At 40.9% G+C, this 18,423-nt stretch overlaps 1 protein-coding gene across 2 annotated transcripts in view; it reads right to left on the bottom strand.

The window, feature by feature from the left end:
- Positions 1-13,014: 13,014 nt before the first annotated feature.
- PARG (poly(ADP-ribose) glycohydrolase) overlaps positions 13,015-18,423 on the bottom strand; it is a 63,394-nt gene continuing 57,985 nt past the window's right edge. For both annotated transcript variants that reach the window (XM_031554350.2, XM_031554349.2), the window contains exons 17-18: positions 17,084-17,212; positions 13,015-16,342 (exon numbers count right to left, since the gene is read on the bottom strand). In XM_031554350.2, the coding sequence (XP_031410210.2) occupies positions 16,179-16,342; positions 17,084-17,212 (293 nt within the window). In that variant the 3' untranslated portion in view covers positions 13,015-16,178. The remainder of the gene's footprint in view (positions 16,343-17,083; positions 17,213-18,423) is intronic.

The following is an 18,423-nucleotide window of genomic DNA, read 5'->3' on the forward strand; positions in this document are numbered from 1 at the left end:
TGCCACATGCAATAAAACTAACAAAATAATTATATACTACTAACAACGAGCATTAGTTAAGCCTTCATATTGACATATTCCTTGCCATTTCCTATTTCACAGATTCAAAGCTTGTTATGACACTCACTTGCTCCTATCTCAACACCTTGCCCATGATAACAGCTCCTGGGCAATGCTGCAGGAAGGTAAATACTCCTAGCACTAGTTTGGAAGCTGATTAAGTCCTGCAAAAGCTCAGAACAAATGGGACAACAGAGTTAAAAATAAACTGTCCCTACACAAAATTCTTTCTTAAGGCATAACAGCACTAAAACCACTACAGATATGTAACATAATTTCATATAATTTAATAAGATTTCATGTGTTTCAACAGTAAGAATTGAGCTATCAGCAGGATTTTCTATCTGTGTCCATCCTGCCTAAAATTATTATTGCACACCTTACTCCATGTGAATCTCACCCTCTACTACCAAACATCTGTACATGTAGCACAGGGGGTGGAAGTTTGTTTCTAAAGGGTTGCCCGCTCTCATTTGAAGTGCTTTGCTGAGATAAAAAGGAATGAAATTAACATTGTACTCCAGTTCATCATATTACAGTGGCAAACTTCTTAAGTACATGTAATTTCACATTCCCTCTTGTGAAAATACCTGCCTGGAGATGTGTGCATGTCTTCTAGCACTCAGCAACATAGTTTATAAGGGAGATTTGAAAATGGATGCCAATTCTGCATACAGCATTATATAATCAAAACAAAGTTTATTATTGACACCAGTCACTTCCTCCAACCCCAATTTGAATTTCACAGTCCAATTTTAACTATAAATATAAAATCTACAGAGACAGAAATGCATATGTGGAGATACAAAAGTCACAGGCGAATAAAACAATTATCACAGACATTATTCCAAGCAAATCAGAGACCCCCAGCGTGCTCATAGACCATCCTGGTCCACCCAGCCTTGAGTCAAAAATCAGCACACAGGACAGCATGCAGAAGCAAGTTAGGATTGCTCCACTCTGTTATGTTTCCTAAATCAACACTGAAATGGAAACAGTGATTGACAGGGAATCAAGCTGAGCAAGAAACAACCTAAAGGAAGATATTAATTAAATCGCTACCAGAGGTCACAAATAAGAAAGAAGCAATGAACCAGATGAAGAAGAACCTGATATTTAATGCACCAAAACAAATAAATAAATAAATAAATAAATAAATAAAAAATTAATGCATTTAGAATGGTAAAGATAAATGAAAGCTGTAAACAGGTGAGGATTTCTCCAGTGCAGTTCTGCAGTAATGTGTGTGTCTCAGGATGCAAGCCAGCTTTCACCCTGGCACTCTGAAGCTATGACGTAACATTACAGACAACCTTGTGGACTGTTCCAGTCAGGTTTCTAGAGGGTATCAAATAAAAAGCAAGACACTTCCAACATTTGTTCTGCTTTCTTCTAGATTATATTAAACAAAGATGTTACAAAGGCAGTTGCACATGAATCAATATTCTCCTGGTACTGCCAGCACCAGCACTGCGTTTCCTTAGACCTGAGGAGTCCTGACACCAATGCTAACAGATGTTCCTTAGGACCTGTGCCAATTACACAAAAATGCTCATTCATCCACTACCCTGTTCATCTTCTCCTATATGTCACATGCAATTCATGTCTGAGAGCTCTTCCTTGGATAAAAGAATTCTAATAGAACAAGGCCGGTAGTGGAAAAAAATGAAAATAATGAATGAATTACATCCAAAAGCTTGCAGTGGATCACTGAGAAAAGAGGGGCAAGCATGCTGCCACTCTACATAAAGACGCACAACAGCCCAACCAAGTAGGACTGCAAGAAACGCACAGGCCACATATTTATTGCAGGGCGAGCCTCGGGGCACCTCCAGTGCTTAAGGGCGAGGAGCGCTTCGAGAGCCCAGCCTGCCAACGAGCTCTGAGGCCGGACGGCCGGGAGACACAAGGGCGGTGGCTCCCCTCCCATCCCCGCAAGGACACGACCCGCCGTGCAGAGCCCCATCCTCACAGCGAAGCCTCACCGCGGCCCTGAGCCGCCGGAGCTGCCGCAGATCTGCAGTTCACCTGCCTCGGCCCGGCAGACGCCGCTCAGCGACCCGCGGGCAGGCCGCGTTCACAGCCCGGATCCCCCGCCAGCCGTCGCACCCGGCCCACCCTTACGAGCCTCACCCCCGCCCGCGCCGCCAGACCCGGAGCCGCACTGAGGGAGCGGCGGGCCCCGGGACCGTTACCTGCGTCACGTAAGGCGCGGCGCGGCGGCCGGTACGTGCGCTGAGGTCACGGCGCCGTGCACACCGGAGCGGCCGCCGCGCCCAGGCCACGCCCCCCGACCCGCCGTACCTCGGCGGCGCGCGACCCCGGCGCCATTTTGGGAGGGTCGGAGCCGTGCGGGGTCACTGAGCTCTCAGTGAGGCGCTGATGGGGTGGGCGGCTCTGGATGGAGCGCTGGAGCCAGGAAGGACTGCAGTGTGCGTGTGAGGGCGGCTGGAAGCTTCCTAAGGGAGATGGGAAATGCCCCAAGGACGTCCTGTGTGCCATCCAGAATGAGAACGGGGAAAGTCCAGAAGCAGTACACCTTGACTAAGTGCCTAGAGCTGTGTTTAAGGCTTTTTTTTTTTTTTTTTAATTGCCCCAGGTTATGTGGCCAAATATAAAATGCAAGACAATAGTTTTAAGTGTTTGTCTGCTACCAATATATTTATTTTTATCTTTTGAGTCTTCCTCTTTCCTGGATATCCATGAATTCTGGGCTCCTCAGTTCAAAAAGGCAGAAAATTCCGCAGAGCATCCAGCATGGAGAAGATGCGGGGCCTGGAGCGCCTCCCATACAACAAGGAAAGGCTGAGAGATCTGGGTCTCATCAGTCTGGAGAAGAGAATGCTGAGAGGGGAGCCAAGCCAATGGGGGCAGACTTTTTTCAGTGGTACACAGCAATAGAAGAAGGGGTAATGGGCACAAACTGCAACACAGGAAGCTCCACACACACACAACGAAGAACTTCTTTACATTGAGAGTGACAGAGCACTGGAACAGGCTGCCCAGACACGTGGTGGAGTCTCCTGCTCTGGAGATATTAAAGGCCCATTCGGACACCTACCTGTGCAACCTGCATTAGGAGGGGCATTGGAGTCAACGACTTCTAGAGGTCCCTTCCAACCCCTTTCACGCTTCTGTGAAGTTATTAATGCCAGTCCATTATAGTCTACTGTAGTTCAGATACAACATATTTGTTGATTAATACTGCAAAGTGAATGTGTGAATACTTAACACCGACGGTTAACGCGTTGCATGATACAATGTATTGGGAATAGCCTGCCCAGAAAAGCACTTTACAGGGATGGGGCTGGCAGAAAAGGGGCTGCCAGGCTACAGAAGGCGGGCTCATCAACCCTGTGAAATGGCATGTGTGCTAGGCAGGTACTTGCAGACAGCCAGGTGCTGGCCGAGCCTTCTGGCAAGTGGTGAAATATTGTTGGTTGCTACATCTACTGATTGAGTTTTAACCTTATTATGAGCAGACAGAAGCCATCTTTAGAGCAATCATGCTCTGCTGACTGAACATAAATTCAATTAAAAATTAGCGAAGACAAGCAGACCTATCTTCCATTTCAGAGGGAAACCCACGTGTCAAAGGCGACCTTGAATACCATTGCAGTGAACAGGCCCCGCAGTGGACAGTTGCCTGCTATTTTTGTACGGCTCCAGTTCTAATTCTTAAAATTTCCATTCACAGTTCTAGCTGTACTTGCCCATTTGTTTGCTTATCCTTCCCTTTTACTTACCCCTAAAGGAAGACACATGCACCATCCTTGCTTCCTCCTGAACTGTCACACATTCAAATTGTCTGGGGTGGAAGCCCGTTGGTGGAATGAAAGCTTAGAAAATCTGCAGTTCAGAGCAGACACAGAGCCTGAGTGTTTGACAGCGTGCTTAGGATCATTCTCATGCCAGCTCTATATCAAAAGAATTCATGTTATACGTTGTGCTAGATAAAATACGTGATACAGGATAACTGTGATAGTATCCTAAAATGGAAGTCAGATAGGAAATTTTCTGTTGTGTTGAAAGACATGCCACCTCACCGTGAGTTGTTTTTACATTTATCCTTATTTTCTCTAGTATGTCAGCTTTAATCTGACATGCTTTCTTGTTTATTTGTCTCATGTCTTAACTTAGGCAGGAATTAACAGAACTAGAACCACCAAACCAAAGCACATTTTAACAGGACTAGAACCAATTTGTTCTTGAAAATTGAACCTGTTGCCCTTCAGTTCTCTTGAACAGCAAGGGGCACAGTTTGACTTGTCATTTTTATTACTGTCTAGCATCGTATGACTGTAACGCCTTGCCTCTATTCTTGCTTAGTTTGGTACATTGGTTTCCTTGCCAGACCAGCAGCTACTTGCAATCAGCACCAAGGTTCCTGAGGTTAATTGCTTCACACAACTCTCTCAATAACACAGCATGACTTCTCAGTAGGTTTGTTCCTTCAAAGGGTAATCTCATAGGAGGTGGTCTGGATACAGGATTACTCAGAGAAGGACAATCTCATTAAGAGCTCCCCCTCCTGAGATAGATATATTTATTTATGTATTTTTGGCAACTCTCCATTGTTACCGGTAATTTCAATGTTGACGACACTTATCAGAAGTTCTCTTCAGCCAAGCACAGAAACTCCATTTTACTTTATTTCCTAATGTGTTTATTATAACTTAAGTCTAAAACCATAGATTGATAGATTCACATCCAAAGTACCAAATCTTAAAGTAAGACAATTGTGAAATGTTCAAATGTACTTGCTTTTGGCCTAACAGTAGAGACAGTGAATATCCTATGATGTTTGCTCAAGTTGGCTCAAGTGGGTTCCACCATCTAGGACTACCCTTCCCTGCTTCTTATCTTAGCAGGTGCACAGCCAGATTCAGAACATTTTGCTTACTATTACAAAGTCAACAAGTGAAACCACAACTCTGATGCATGAGTGGCAGATTTCCATTCACTTCAGTGCTTTCTCCCAGTCTCTTATATGTTCTCTTTTTGTCAAGTGGTATCATTTATCAAACTTTTCTCCCTTCCCTGTCCTACACAGGAGAAGCATATTACTTATCTATGACATCTTTGGCAGCTAAGTTCATGTGGTGAGTTTCACGTTGGTGATTTGCATTCCATTTGCTTGCAGAAAACTTGGCTTTGTGTGCCATGAACTTCTGTAATATCCCCGACTTCCCAAAATAAATGTGAGCTACTGAGTACCTGAAGGGCACTAAAATCACCTCTAACTTGGTGCTGCTTCTTGTATTGGGTAGGCTAAACATGAGTCAGCCACAGCCTGGCAGTAAGGAGAGTCAATAGCACGCCAGGCTGTGCTAACAGAAGCACAGCCAGCAGCTTCAGGGAAATAATCACTGCTCTTCCTTCAGCAAGTGGGATAACTGGGAGCAGTATACAAAGAAGAAAAAGCCATGCTTTCTACCGTAGTGCCTGGCAGGAGGGTGAGAGACTCAGAAATGGAGATGGTTCAGTCCAGGTAAAAGTAAAATACTTTTCACTCAAGGTTAAATAAACAGCAACGTAGTAGATTTGCCATAGTTGGAGTTTCAAAACCTTACTGGACAAAGTCCTGCTCTGACTTCAGTGTTAACCCTGCCTTGAGCAGGAGGCTGCTCTGGATGATCTCCAAAGTTCCTTCAAGTGTGATAGGAGTATTTACCTTTCATACCAATTTCACAACAGAAACTAATGTTAACAACTTCACACTTATTTGGTCTGCAGACATTCTTACGTACAGTTTTATATGGATAGCATTTAGCTGGTTTTCAATTATTCTCTCTTCTGAAATTTCTTTCTGTGGAGGAAACAGTATCTGAGAAGAATAGAACGTTTTATCGGAAAGCCCAGATAAAGTAGAAGACTGCTTCTCAACTGATTGTGGCCAACAGGTTGTTTTCAAGTAACTTCAGTCACCAGGCATATTCCTACATAGAATCACACTGCAGGACTCTAGGTGGGCTTTGGCCAAAGATCCATTAGCAAGAGACAAGCTAGAGAATAGCCTCAAATGAAACTCAGTAGAAATTCAATTGGATTTCAGATGTTTGTGAAATGCAAAACGCCCTGCCAGCATTTGGTATGTTAACAGTGAGTGAAGTGGTACTAACTGCTTAACCCAGAAAGAATTAGAAAAACAGTATTTTTTTCTATTTTAACAATGGATTATGAGAAAAGTGCTAGAAAATTGTTTTAATATTTTCAGGTATTTCATAAGAGAATCTTAACAAAAATAGAAATCTTTTTTAGAAATCAATAGCTTCCTTCTACCTACATCTAAAATACTGTGTATTTTTTTAATATCATTCCTTTAGGAGAAAATAAAACTTCAGGGTAGCTGACATCATCATACGTGGCAGGAAAATTATCCTCATCTCTTAGTCTAACCACTGGCAGTGTTTTCTTCAGGAAGATCTATTTTGATTTTTAATGCTCTTTATCCTGGTGAGGGAATGTGTAATTATCTTACACATGAGGCAAGATAGATCTCCGTCAGTTAAAACTTCCAGGGCGTCTGAGATTTGCAGTTTTCCCTGGGAGTAAGGATTGCTAATGAAGCTTTTGAAGCTACAGTGGCAGCGTCTGATTGTAATTGCTGAAAGGTGACTCTTGAAGAGGTTTATTTGCACTAATCAACACCATGTTGTGCCTCAAAGCTAGAGTTCTCTTAGATGCACTATCCCTACCGAGTAATACAGCAATAACTAAACAGCCTTTTCTGTTTATTTTTGTTCTGGCACCGTGTCTGTTTTCCTGATGGGATCCTTTGAAGCTGCTCTCCAAACCTGTTTACAGTTAAAACTTCATAATTTCTTTCTAACACTTTCCTCCTGCAGCTCCTGCCCCCTTCAGCTCTGCTGCCTGAAGCCAAGGGGACTTTTAAGAAAAGTGTTAATGTAAAATATCCAAGGGTTAAAGAATGGGCATCTGTCACATACAGTATAACAATCATTTCCTGTTTTCCTAAATGGTGGCCATTTGGAAACATGCACAGTGCTGGAAACAGCTAGGCACCATCAGAGTGATTCTGGTTCATAGCTGGAACAGCGTTGTGCTTTTAATTTTTGTTGCCTGTATTTTACTGTCAAGTTGTTCTCCAGTAAAGTAAGAAATAGCTTGAGCATCTCAGTTATCAAGGTGAGCTTACTGTTCATGTTTCACAACTCCACCTTTTATGAAAATAATGGTGACACTGTAGGAAAATATACAACAGCCAAAGCTTGCCCCAAGCATGCCATTTTTTGTGCTTGTTTTATTAATTCAGCATTAACTGTTCTCATTTTGCTCTAAATTCCTTGCAGGTTTTGCTTTCATTACGTGAATCCTCCTATTTTACCAAATCTTCATCCATTGATGCTGAGCTCATTAACATGAAGCAGTTGTGGTGCTCTGGGTACAACAGCGTAACTGCTTTAATATCTCTAGTCTTCTCATCAGGGCAGTGAGCAATGGATGCTTTTAGAGTGTTTGTTTCACTAGCATGAAAACAGTACTGCTGCAGCTCTATTTTAAAGCATTTTGAGCTGTGTGAAAGTCTGATAAATCATAATCCCACCGTCAATGCACAGGACACTGCATGAAGTAGAAAACCATTTAGTGAAAGGTAGAATTATAGAATCATAGAATGGCCTGGGTTGAAAAGGACCAAAATGATCATCTGGTTTCAACCCCCCTGCTCTGTGCAGGGTCACCAACCAGCAGACCAGGCTGCCCAGAGCCACATCTAGCCTGGCCTTGAATGCCTCAGGGATGGGGCATCCACAACCTCCTTGGGCAACCTGTGAACAGTGCTTCACCACCCTCTGTGTGAAATAGTGAGTCCATATGACTCTGAGTCCACAGTGAGATGAGTTTTGTGATCACAGTGATGTTGGGTTTGGATTTGTATCTCTCCTATTGCTATGGCAGTCACAGGCAATTCCAGACACTGCAGTGAGGAACAGCAGCACCCGTTCTGCTGGATTTGCACAGTGCCTGTGGAAAGCTCTCACTGAAGCCAATTAAAGGAAAAAAATTGAAGGCTCTCTAAAGATGTGTGCAAAGTATATAAATCCTGTCATCTCTTACTCAATCAAGCTAGCAAATTACGATCCTCACTCATTGCCACTGCTGCACATTGTAGCAGGTGAAAGATCTCACTCTGAAGAGCGAGGACTGTAAATCACTTTGTGGACTCTAATTAGCCCAAACCTTATGTAAATGAGTTTGAAGCAAACAGTTCACTCCGTAGTCCAAAGCTGCTAAGAATAGCTGGCACATACAGTCACAACAGGCGCTCTGCATGCGGTAGAGGCTTGCAGAAGTGAGCGGGAGGCTGAGTTATGATTCCTTGTGCAGACAGGGTGAACCTTGCAGGCCACGGCTGAGATCATTGGCTAGACACTGTTGAGGAGGAGAGTGGCAATGAGGCCATCGGACCAGAGTGCAAAAGGATATAAAGAAATCCCTTTCTGTAAACAAAGACTCACACAAGGAATTAACATGTGCTCTAACACAGGCCAAAGCACATGTGGGTTTCATGCCTGAGGTCTAGTATTCTGGCACTTGTGAATTTTACCTTTGTACAAAATGGGCACTGCCTATATCTCATTAACTCTGAGCAGGCGACTGTCCCTGACACAAGTCCCTGAGCACCTTCTGCCTCATGTTTCCACCCAGCCCTCCTTAGACAATTTTGCCGGCACAAGATGTGCTCATTGCAATCTATAATTTCAGTGCACACCTTGCAGTGAAGCACTGCACAAGTATTACAAGATATCAGGGTATATTGGGTTTAACTTTTTAAGTCATAAATCTATTGGTTCATTGTCACAAATTTTCAGAACAGCAAAGCCTTATCTTGCTCATTTAAGCATACACATGAATTATTTGGCCACTGACTAACCATTTTTCATGAGTACAGTTTTACATGGGGCTTTTACTGGCTGTAACAGAAGCCAATCTGGAAGTAATTTATTGACCTTTTGAGGCTATCTGAAGGTTACATGTAATCAAGATTTGAGGGAAAAAGAGGGGAATGTTTGTTTAGAGCAAGCAAGGATTTGATTAGCCTTGAAGCCTTTCAAATTACCGGAGCCAAAAGCTATCCTTGTAGGCAAAGGAGGTTCCTGTTGTCAGTCATAGAACTGCCCCAAACTGTGACACAGAAGGTGCAAGTTCATCTCGTTGTTTCCAGATTTCACTCGCCAATTACTGATAAACAATTTTAAGACTTCAAAAACCTTAGACAATCATCATCAAGTTACCTGTCTTTTGGCTGACTGTGTACTTAATTTTCATTTTAAAAACAAATCCAGTCTTCACGATTGCCTGCCATCAAATGGTTGAACTCCAGATAGCAAAAACAAGGTTCAAATTTGTTATACTTTTAATCTACTGGATTTGGCTGTTATTTTTTTATGCATGTGGAGGTGGTGAAATGAAGGCCTAGTGGACCCAATCAATCAGTAGGTGATTTTTTTCAGCACGAAAGCACAGGGAGTTGTCATTATCAACAATCACAGAGTCACAGAATGGCCAGGGTTGGAAGGGACCTCAAGGATCATGAATCTCCAACCCCCTGCCACAGGCAGGGCCACCAACCTCCCCTTTTAATACCAGCCCAGGCTGCCCAGGGCCCCATCCAACCTGGCCTTGAACACCTCCACGGACGGGGCATCCACAGCCTCTCTGGGCAGCCTGTGCCAGCACCTCACCACTCTCATAGTAAAGAACTTCCCCCTGACATCCAACCTAAATCTTCACTCCTTCAACTTCAAACCATTTCCCCTTGTCAATGAAGTCTAAATGCCACTCAGCAGAAATTTGCAGCATGGAAGAATTAGAAACCTCCTTATCTCAAAGTTAGGGCTTTCAAGGCTTTCTCAGCACACACTGGTCTTCTCAAAATTCAAAGTTCTGATTTTTCACATAACATCCCTTAATTCCTGGCCCATATTTGCAGCAACTCAAGTAATTATGAATGAAAATATCTTTGTTTACCGCAAAGATTAAGTTATGAAATCTGTACTTCTACATCTTATTAATACTGTTCTATTATAAAATTCCTCAGGCAACAGGTAAGTAATGACTTAGAACTCCAACAGAATAATTACTTTATAATGCAGGCATTTTGAAGATAGAGTTAGCTCTGGATTTGAAAATACTATTTTTTAGGACCTTATCCATGACACAAAGAATGTGAAGCACTTACTATTAATTTATTTCTATGACATTTTGGTTCAGATCCAATCAATTCTCAGTACGTTTTAAAAAAATCTTTTTGTTATTCAGTAATGAAATGTAGCTTTCCAAAGCAGTTTTCCTACCCTTAAATTTTGAAAATGTAAATCTTCAGATCTTAGCAAAATGTACTTCTTGCCATGACTGAACGCTGATTTATACAATATCCTTATTGTCTCTGTTTGTTCTGCAGAGTGGAAGAAATGAACACATTTAGCACTTTCCATCAGCTTCCAGCTGAAGACAAAGCGTGCATCAAAACAGAAGTGAACTCCTTACTAAGAAAGATGCAGGAAGGTTTTTCTGATGCATCTCTAAAGTTGATTCGGTAAAGTACATCTAAACCTTAAGTGGATGCTCCTCAAAATTGATAGATTGGATTTAGTTTCCTTTGCTTCCAAAGGGAAGTAAACAAAGTTTAATTTTCTTTAGTGATAACCCACGTTAATTCATAGTTCAAGATAATTAACTTGCCCACTGTTCCCTTGCAGGTACACCTGATTGGAAAACAGCATACCAGGCTGATTCAACAAATGGATTTCCTTTCTGAGCTGAGCAGGCAAAATCCCTGCAATGGGAGAAGAATTTTATATTGTATTTCAACTGTTAGGACTGCAAAGCCAATGCATGCTAGAAGGAACGTCCTGCATTCCCTGTACATAGACAATTCCTCTCTTGCCTAGGTGATGAAGATTACAGAGAGGAGGAAGAAGCTACTCTGACTTATTAACAGAACTGTTAGTACTGAAGACATGCAAGGAAATGGGAATATTTCATCAGAAACTTATTTTTTTTTTCCCATTTATTTCTTACTCTCAATTTTGAAGTTGCAACATTATGACCACGCTAGGTGCTTAGACTTGTTTCCCCACTGAACTTCAAAATGGACGTGACGCAGTGCCTCCTTCAGCAGTTCTCCAGCCTGAGAAGTTCTCAGATCCTGCACAGCCATTGCAAAGCATACTTAGCCACGATTCAGAGAGCTTTTATTTCTCATGCACTTCTGACGTTATTCTCAGTGTAAATTTAATTTACACAAAAGTCATTTGGCAACCATACTCCTAGACAAAAATGCTATTAATACCATTAGTCCTGCTAAATTCAGACAATAAAACAGCTACTACGTAAGGAGACACTAAAGGAAATAGTTTGCCATTTCTCGTCTGTCTTCTGAGCTAAACTCCAGCTTTTTTTGCTTGAATTAGAGCTTTCGAATAATGTTTACATAACCATACACACTTTTACCATTTCACACCTGGTGAAGAAATCCCCTTATTTTCTTCTGTTGCCCTGAAAACTTGGAATACCAAAATGGTTCTCTTAGATACTGAAGAGGAAAATACAGGTCATGTCTCCCATTTTTGATATCACCTGTTCAGCTTACCAAAAGAACTAGCAGCCCAGGACTAGGCAGTTTTTGTTTAAGGCAAGTTAGCTAAAGGAAGCATTCCACATGCAATCCGTTTGATCTGGAACAGAGTTGTCTGTAAACGCAAAGATGTGCGGATGCCAGGCAGCCAGCGAAGTCAGATGGCAAAGATAAGGCAGTACCTCTACTGTGCATTAACAACCTGCACTGCCAGCAGTTTGTATCTCACTCAGCACACGCAGCGTGGTGTCTGTGTCTTCTGTGCATCCATGAGCCTCACAGCACTGTACCACAGTATTATCAGGAAGACTTAGAACATACTAGAGCTTCCTTTAACTGCATTCCGAGCGCTGCTTGCCAGAAGCAGGCGATCTAACCCCAGCTTGACAGCTCAGTTAAGCAGAAATTGATGATATTGTTGTAATGGAGCTATCAGTGACAGATACCTCCTACATGGTTCTCAGGTCAGACTCATTTAACACATGATGAACGAGCACAAAACACTGTTAGCACAAAACGAGATGATGAACCACTCAATTTTTAGTTAAAAATCTTAAGATGGCTGCAGCATCTTGCTACTTCCATGGCTTTCTGCATGCTTTTATTCTTGTCAAAAACATACTACTTCTCATGGATCCCTATCCTTACAGCTTATAACACACATCAACCCTTTTCTACCCAGTCATCATGCTACCAGAGCTGCCATTTCCAGGCTGTCCAACACTTGGTATCACCATGAGGCAATTGGTTATTCTGACCATTCGCACAAGAACGATTAAATCTAAAACCAGGAACAAGCAGCGCTTGAGGATCAGCCTTTCCATTTTCTTTGCTATTGAAAACTGAAATGTGAGCATAACAAGTACAATTTAACCTGTCCCAGAGTTTCCTTCAGTAAACCCACTGGATGAATTTATTCTTTAACCTAGCTAATGCACAGTGACTATGGGTATGGCACTTACTCTTAGAAGATAAAAAGAGGTATAAATAAGCCAGAAAATGGGGAGCAACTGCAAAAAGGTGCAACTACAAGTAGAGTGGTCACCAAGAATCTCTCTAACTGGGGAGCTGCTCTCAAGGGTTGTTGTTTCAACTGCCCTCAGGCTCTCCTAAGACTAATCCAAATTTGCAATAGTTTCTTCCTTTTTTAATTACTAAGCACAATGAATCAACTGCTACAATATTATACACGACGAACAAATTATGATATTATGTTGAGAGAATTATTAGATTTACTGCTATTGCAGCACTGGCAGTCAATAGTACAACTCCTGTTAGGCCACGTACATTCAGATGTACTGGAATCTCTCAGTCCTGGAAAGTATATTGTAAGACAAAGCAGACCACATTGCTTCAATCAATTTTTTAATTGTATTCCTACAAAAGTCATGTAAACATTAGCATACAGATCCAGAAAAAAAATCAATAGAATATAATGATGCATAAACTGTAGTTTATAAGAACGTCAGGAACAGTTCATCAATTTATAAATTAATATATACAGAAATGGGTTCTCAGAAGAACACCTCATAACCAAGTTTAGGTGCCAGAGCTGTACAACAAACAGCAGCACTCTGACACCAAACTTTACTAGGAGGCAACACTGCAATCTAAATGACTGCCTGTTGTTTGACACTAAGCATTCAGTTTAGCTGCTAAAACAAGTATAAAACAATAGTTTTGGTAGGAAGTTTATTTTTTATCCGAAAACATATAACAAACATCCTTAAAGCAATAATAACAACAACAAAAAAAAGAACAATACTCCATAAACAGATTTCCAGGTTTCTAGAAGTGTGAAGATGAAGTTTGCTAGGCTGCGAAGAGCATCGGGCCTTCTGTTCCATGCTATGTCCAAGAGCACCAAAACACATCTCCAGCTAAAGAAAACACTTCAGGTAGGTTATAAATGGAGAGTGGTAGTTGGATAGAAAAAGTGAGGTGCAGATTACATGTTGGGCTCATTCAAAATTCCTCCTTCCCCACGCAGCACTCTGGGCACTTCAACACTTACTGAACTCCAAAGCCATGGCCATCTAACACCATTGGTAACTCTTCAACTCTTGGCTTTTTATCGTCCAGAAAAAACAAAAGAAACCAAGAAAAATGTCATCTCCAGCCCACCTGCAATCGAAGTCAGTTCTTACAGTGCTGCCCTTTATGAGTTCAGGGACACAAGGCAGAACACGGGATAGATCATTCTTACTCAGATGACATCAAACAGAAAACAAGTTTTCTTTTTCTCCTGTCCACGTAGTCATATTTCATAGGAAAAAGTGTATGGGAAACATATCCTAAAGAGCAATCTCAGAAGCTGTTCTTTCCCCTGTTTGAAAAGTCTCCAGTATCAGTGAAAATATAGCTGACAGAACTAGGAACTTCCTAGAAATAGCTGACACTCCAAAAACATAACTGAATACACTACTGTATGAACTTCAGAGAATCTTTCCAAAACTAAATATATATTTTTTCTGTTTCTAAACTAAAATTTTATGCCATCTTATTTGGTACATTTTTCATTAACAGAAGAATCAATTTCCCCTCACAACAAGAATAAATATTGCGCTAATAAAGAAGAATGTATTTATGATAAAGGGGAAGTCAGATCTGGCCACCTAAAACTTTTTGCTGTATTTTCTTCCAGTTGGTTGGAACAATTTGTGTTCACCTTTTCTATAGGAAATCCTGAGTAGTACAGTGAAGATGTGGCAGGTAGCACCAATTTTGTCTCGCAGCTCTTAATAAATCGGGTACATTTGTCATCAGCACTGCATCTAGAAGTTCTGTCATTGCCAGAATCTCAGCCCACATGAAAACACAAGGAGCAGGAGAAAAGATTTCTGCAAAGATAGAGGATGTAAGTTGCAAACACCAAGAGGGGCCTCAAATTCTATTGTAAATCTTTTCCTTGACACGGATGTGTGTGAAGAAAACCATAGCTGGCAGGAATAATAGGACAAAAATCAGCCAAGCTGCTGTGTGTCACAGCTGAAGGAACAATTCCTAGCGGCCCACTGCAGCACTGATGCAATGGTGTAGCACTCTGAAGTCATTTGTAAGTAACCCAAACAATTTGATACTGCTCTTCCATACCACAGCAGCTCAAGTAGTGGGTGCTCTACTGCCAGCCAGACTACCAACAGCTTCCGTTGTTTGATTAGTAGGTCACGTTTCAGGCTTGGAGATGTTTTATCACAGACACCAGCCAAAAGGATTTGTTGATACTAGAGCCATAGCTCATTACATTTCCTGATGTTGTTACTTGCATAGCTCAGAGAGCAGCTATGACAGACCAGGCAGATCTGACCCAGAAGGGGTTAAATTTAGCAACGTTGGCCTAAACTTAAATTGGGTTTAATTACTAACAGAAAACATTTCATTGAATCGGCCCTGTACGTAGATCTAGAAAGTTTTTTTCACCTATTTATCTGTAGATTTGCGTAAAATATTAACATACTACAGAAACAATAATTTAGTATTCACAGAAACACTAAAAACACAGTTTTTACAGATCTTTTGAACTCTCTCCAATGTTACTATTCCCACGCCTAAGACAACATAGGTGCAAATTCCTCACAAAACCTTATGTTCTTATCTGTAGCCTGGGCTTTCCTCCCACTGATATGCAAGTGGCTTCCATTTGTTTTCCCACAGGAATCTAATGCTCACATGCTGCAATAAGGCAGAACTGATATGAGAGTATCAACAAAATTACAGCAGACCTTAATTCAAATGAAGTTGTCAACAACAGTGATCCTTGAGGAACTTCATGTATACTAATATGCTTATGACCTTGTTCAGTGTTGTAACAGATAGCACCAACGAGATGGTTTTAGAAGTTTAATACATGAATGTTTCCTTCTGCTTCTAACTCTGATCACATAGCTCATTTTCCCACCCATCTGTTCTTCAGACTCTATCTGCTTCTTCATGATAACTTTTTGTAATTTGACCAAGATAATGCAGTTCTGAAATGCATTATAGCTCCTCCAGAATCTTCACATTAGGCCACTTATTACAAAGTATATTAAAACCAGGACATTTTAAACTAAATGTAGGAAAATTTTGATAAGAACAACCAGAGTACCGCGGCAGTCTTAAGGAGGTAATCAAATTGTTACAACTTTCAATAAGAACAGTAATTAAAATGTTTATCTCTAAAATCATTCCGGGGGTTATATGACTGCACGTACTCCCGCACTATGCTTAGCAAGAAGTCTAGAGAAATGTTCTGAAATCTTTCAGCAATATCTTGATTGAAATACAAGTGTTTATAAAATCTCCTGCTAAACAAGGTGTAATGCAAACCAGATTTACCAGAGAAATCCTCTCTGTACACACCTGAACAAGGTTTTCATGTATGAAGCCACCAAACAAGATATCTTGCCTCACAAAAGGTAGATTTTTGGATGTTTGATAACTACCAATGCAATCAAGTTATCCAATTCATACTTTCCACTCAGCAACTCAAATGAGTGGGAGGAGTTGAACAATATTCCGATTAAACACATTTATCTTAATCTTCAAAGCACAACCCTTTTTCTTCATCATCATCTGTAGAATCTGCATAGGACTCAATGGTGTTATATATGAAAGAGTACAGCTTCACTTCTGGTCCTGAAGTAGAACAGGTTCTGCATTCTTCATTGTAGTATCTGAGTAGCAGCCTATAAACATCCCCTTAAAATGAAAACAAAGACCATGTTTAAAGAAATATTAAATCATGCTATGAACAAGGTAGAGCTGCAACTGAAGACTAGAAATGCCTGAAACAGTGCCAAGTGACATCTCTAAATGAGCAGTGAAAGAGGAATTAGACAATTGCACAAGGGACACCCTACTGTTTCCAAGTTTCTTCATAATACAGTCAGACTTCCTCCTCTTTCTGCTCAGCTATCTGAACATTAATTCCCATATGTACCACTTACAAACGTATTGCCAGTTACCAAGCTTCCTACTTTTGTCCCTGAAAGTAAAGACTCTTTAAAATTACAGTGGGGGCAGTGGATACACTGCTTTCATTGTATTGCAGCTGGATAACAGATCTGACTACTTTTTTTTTTTTTCCTTATAAAAATCAAGCCAAAAGCACTATAACTCCAATCTACCAAGAATGTATAAGCAGATTTTATTTTTTTTTAAGCCTTTAAAGTTGTATTAAAAAACTTTTGCAAGTCTTACATCTACAACATCTATGTTTTCCAAACTCTGGAGAAGAACTCCTAAGTAAGCTATTCTAGGATCCTAGAAGTCAGATGAACATTGTTGAGTTGACCCTGTATCAGAAGAGCTCCCCACTTTGAAAACAGGTGCCAATACACCAAGACCATTTGCTTGGGCTCAGGACTTGATGACAATAATTCTTACTGGATTATTTCCAGTTATACAGTAGTCTGCATGTATGAAAAGGCTTATGCTCACCAACAGTTTGGTTCTTCTCACAGAGAAAAGTATGCATACTGTAAATATCTCGCATCAGCTCCACATCTCCAAAGGTAAAATAAACAATATCACGTCCAGACTCAGCAGCTGCCAATATCTGTATTAAGGCTGAAAGAAAAGGGGAAAAAAAAAAAACAAAAAACACATGCATGAATGCAAGACAAAACGCAGCATAAGTTTTACAGCAAATAATTGTACCACACATGTTCAGGTGAACACTGCAAAGCAATGCAAACAATAGATAGAAAATTACTTCCACTTTTAAAACAAAGCTAGGTATTGAAGTATTCTGATGGAGCCACTAGAGATAATTTTTCAGATCAAGAATACCCTTAAAAAAAAAAATATATATATATATATATATATATAAAAAATTTGTCTGTCCTCCCCAGTCCTAAGCTGCATACAGCCATTAGTTAACCAATAAACACATCCAACAACATTAAAAAAAAAAGTAGACCATCCTGTTATAATCCTGGGTTTAAGCAATTTAGATGAGGTCAGAATAGAATTTACATTCTCCTCTTTTCTTCTGAAGGAACGTAGCTAATCCTTTCATTACATAAGCTACACAAAGCAGAAGCTGACCAATTTGGTTTTTTTAATCTCCCAAGTGGAGATCTATGATTCTACCATACAATTTAAGGTGTCTATTCTGCCCACAATCAAAGTGCACAGCATGAAATATCGTGCCTTGTTGTGACCTCTAAAAAGGGAGGTGATGATGTCAGCAATGCGACTGTGGTTTATTTCCAGTTTTGTGTCAAACTCCCTGAACTAAGCTGCACCTCATGTTCTGTCAAATGCTAACGCTATGAAGTAGACTGGCTTTGCTATAGGGAAAATGAACAAGGATGATCCTTACTTTGGAAACAGATTGTTGGAGATTTACACTACACAGAGAATTATCTGGGGTACTGGCCAATAATCTAGCTGAGCCAAGATAATGCTTGTGTAATTGGAGAGGTGTAATTGGAGAGAGTGGCTCTGGTCGCTTCTCACTGTTTGTTGCCGCTCTCAGGTACTCATTATCATCTCCACTGAGCCAACTCCATTCAACAACCTGGCAGAAAAGTCCTCTGACAAGAGAGTAAAAGCTAACTGTTCTCTGCAAGACAAGCAGTTGAGTTGGCTGAGTGATGGGTTTACTGAGAGCCAGAACTGACGTAAGGAAGAGCACCTGGGAAGGGAGAGAAGTAAAAAGCCAGACCCTTTGAGGAAGCACCCAACTAATAACTAAATAAATTAAATAGCACAGCTTTTTCCCCAAGCAATACTGTGAGGTTGGACTGTCACAGGCACGTATCATCAATTATACA

The sequence above is a fragment of the Meleagris gallopavo genome, chromosome 8 (genome assembly GCF_905368555.1).
Source record: "Meleagris gallopavo chromosome 8, MGAL_WU_HG_1.1, whole genome shotgun sequence".
In the NCBI taxonomy this organism is placed as follows: Eukaryota; Metazoa; Chordata; class Aves; order Galliformes; family Phasianidae; genus Meleagris; species Meleagris gallopavo.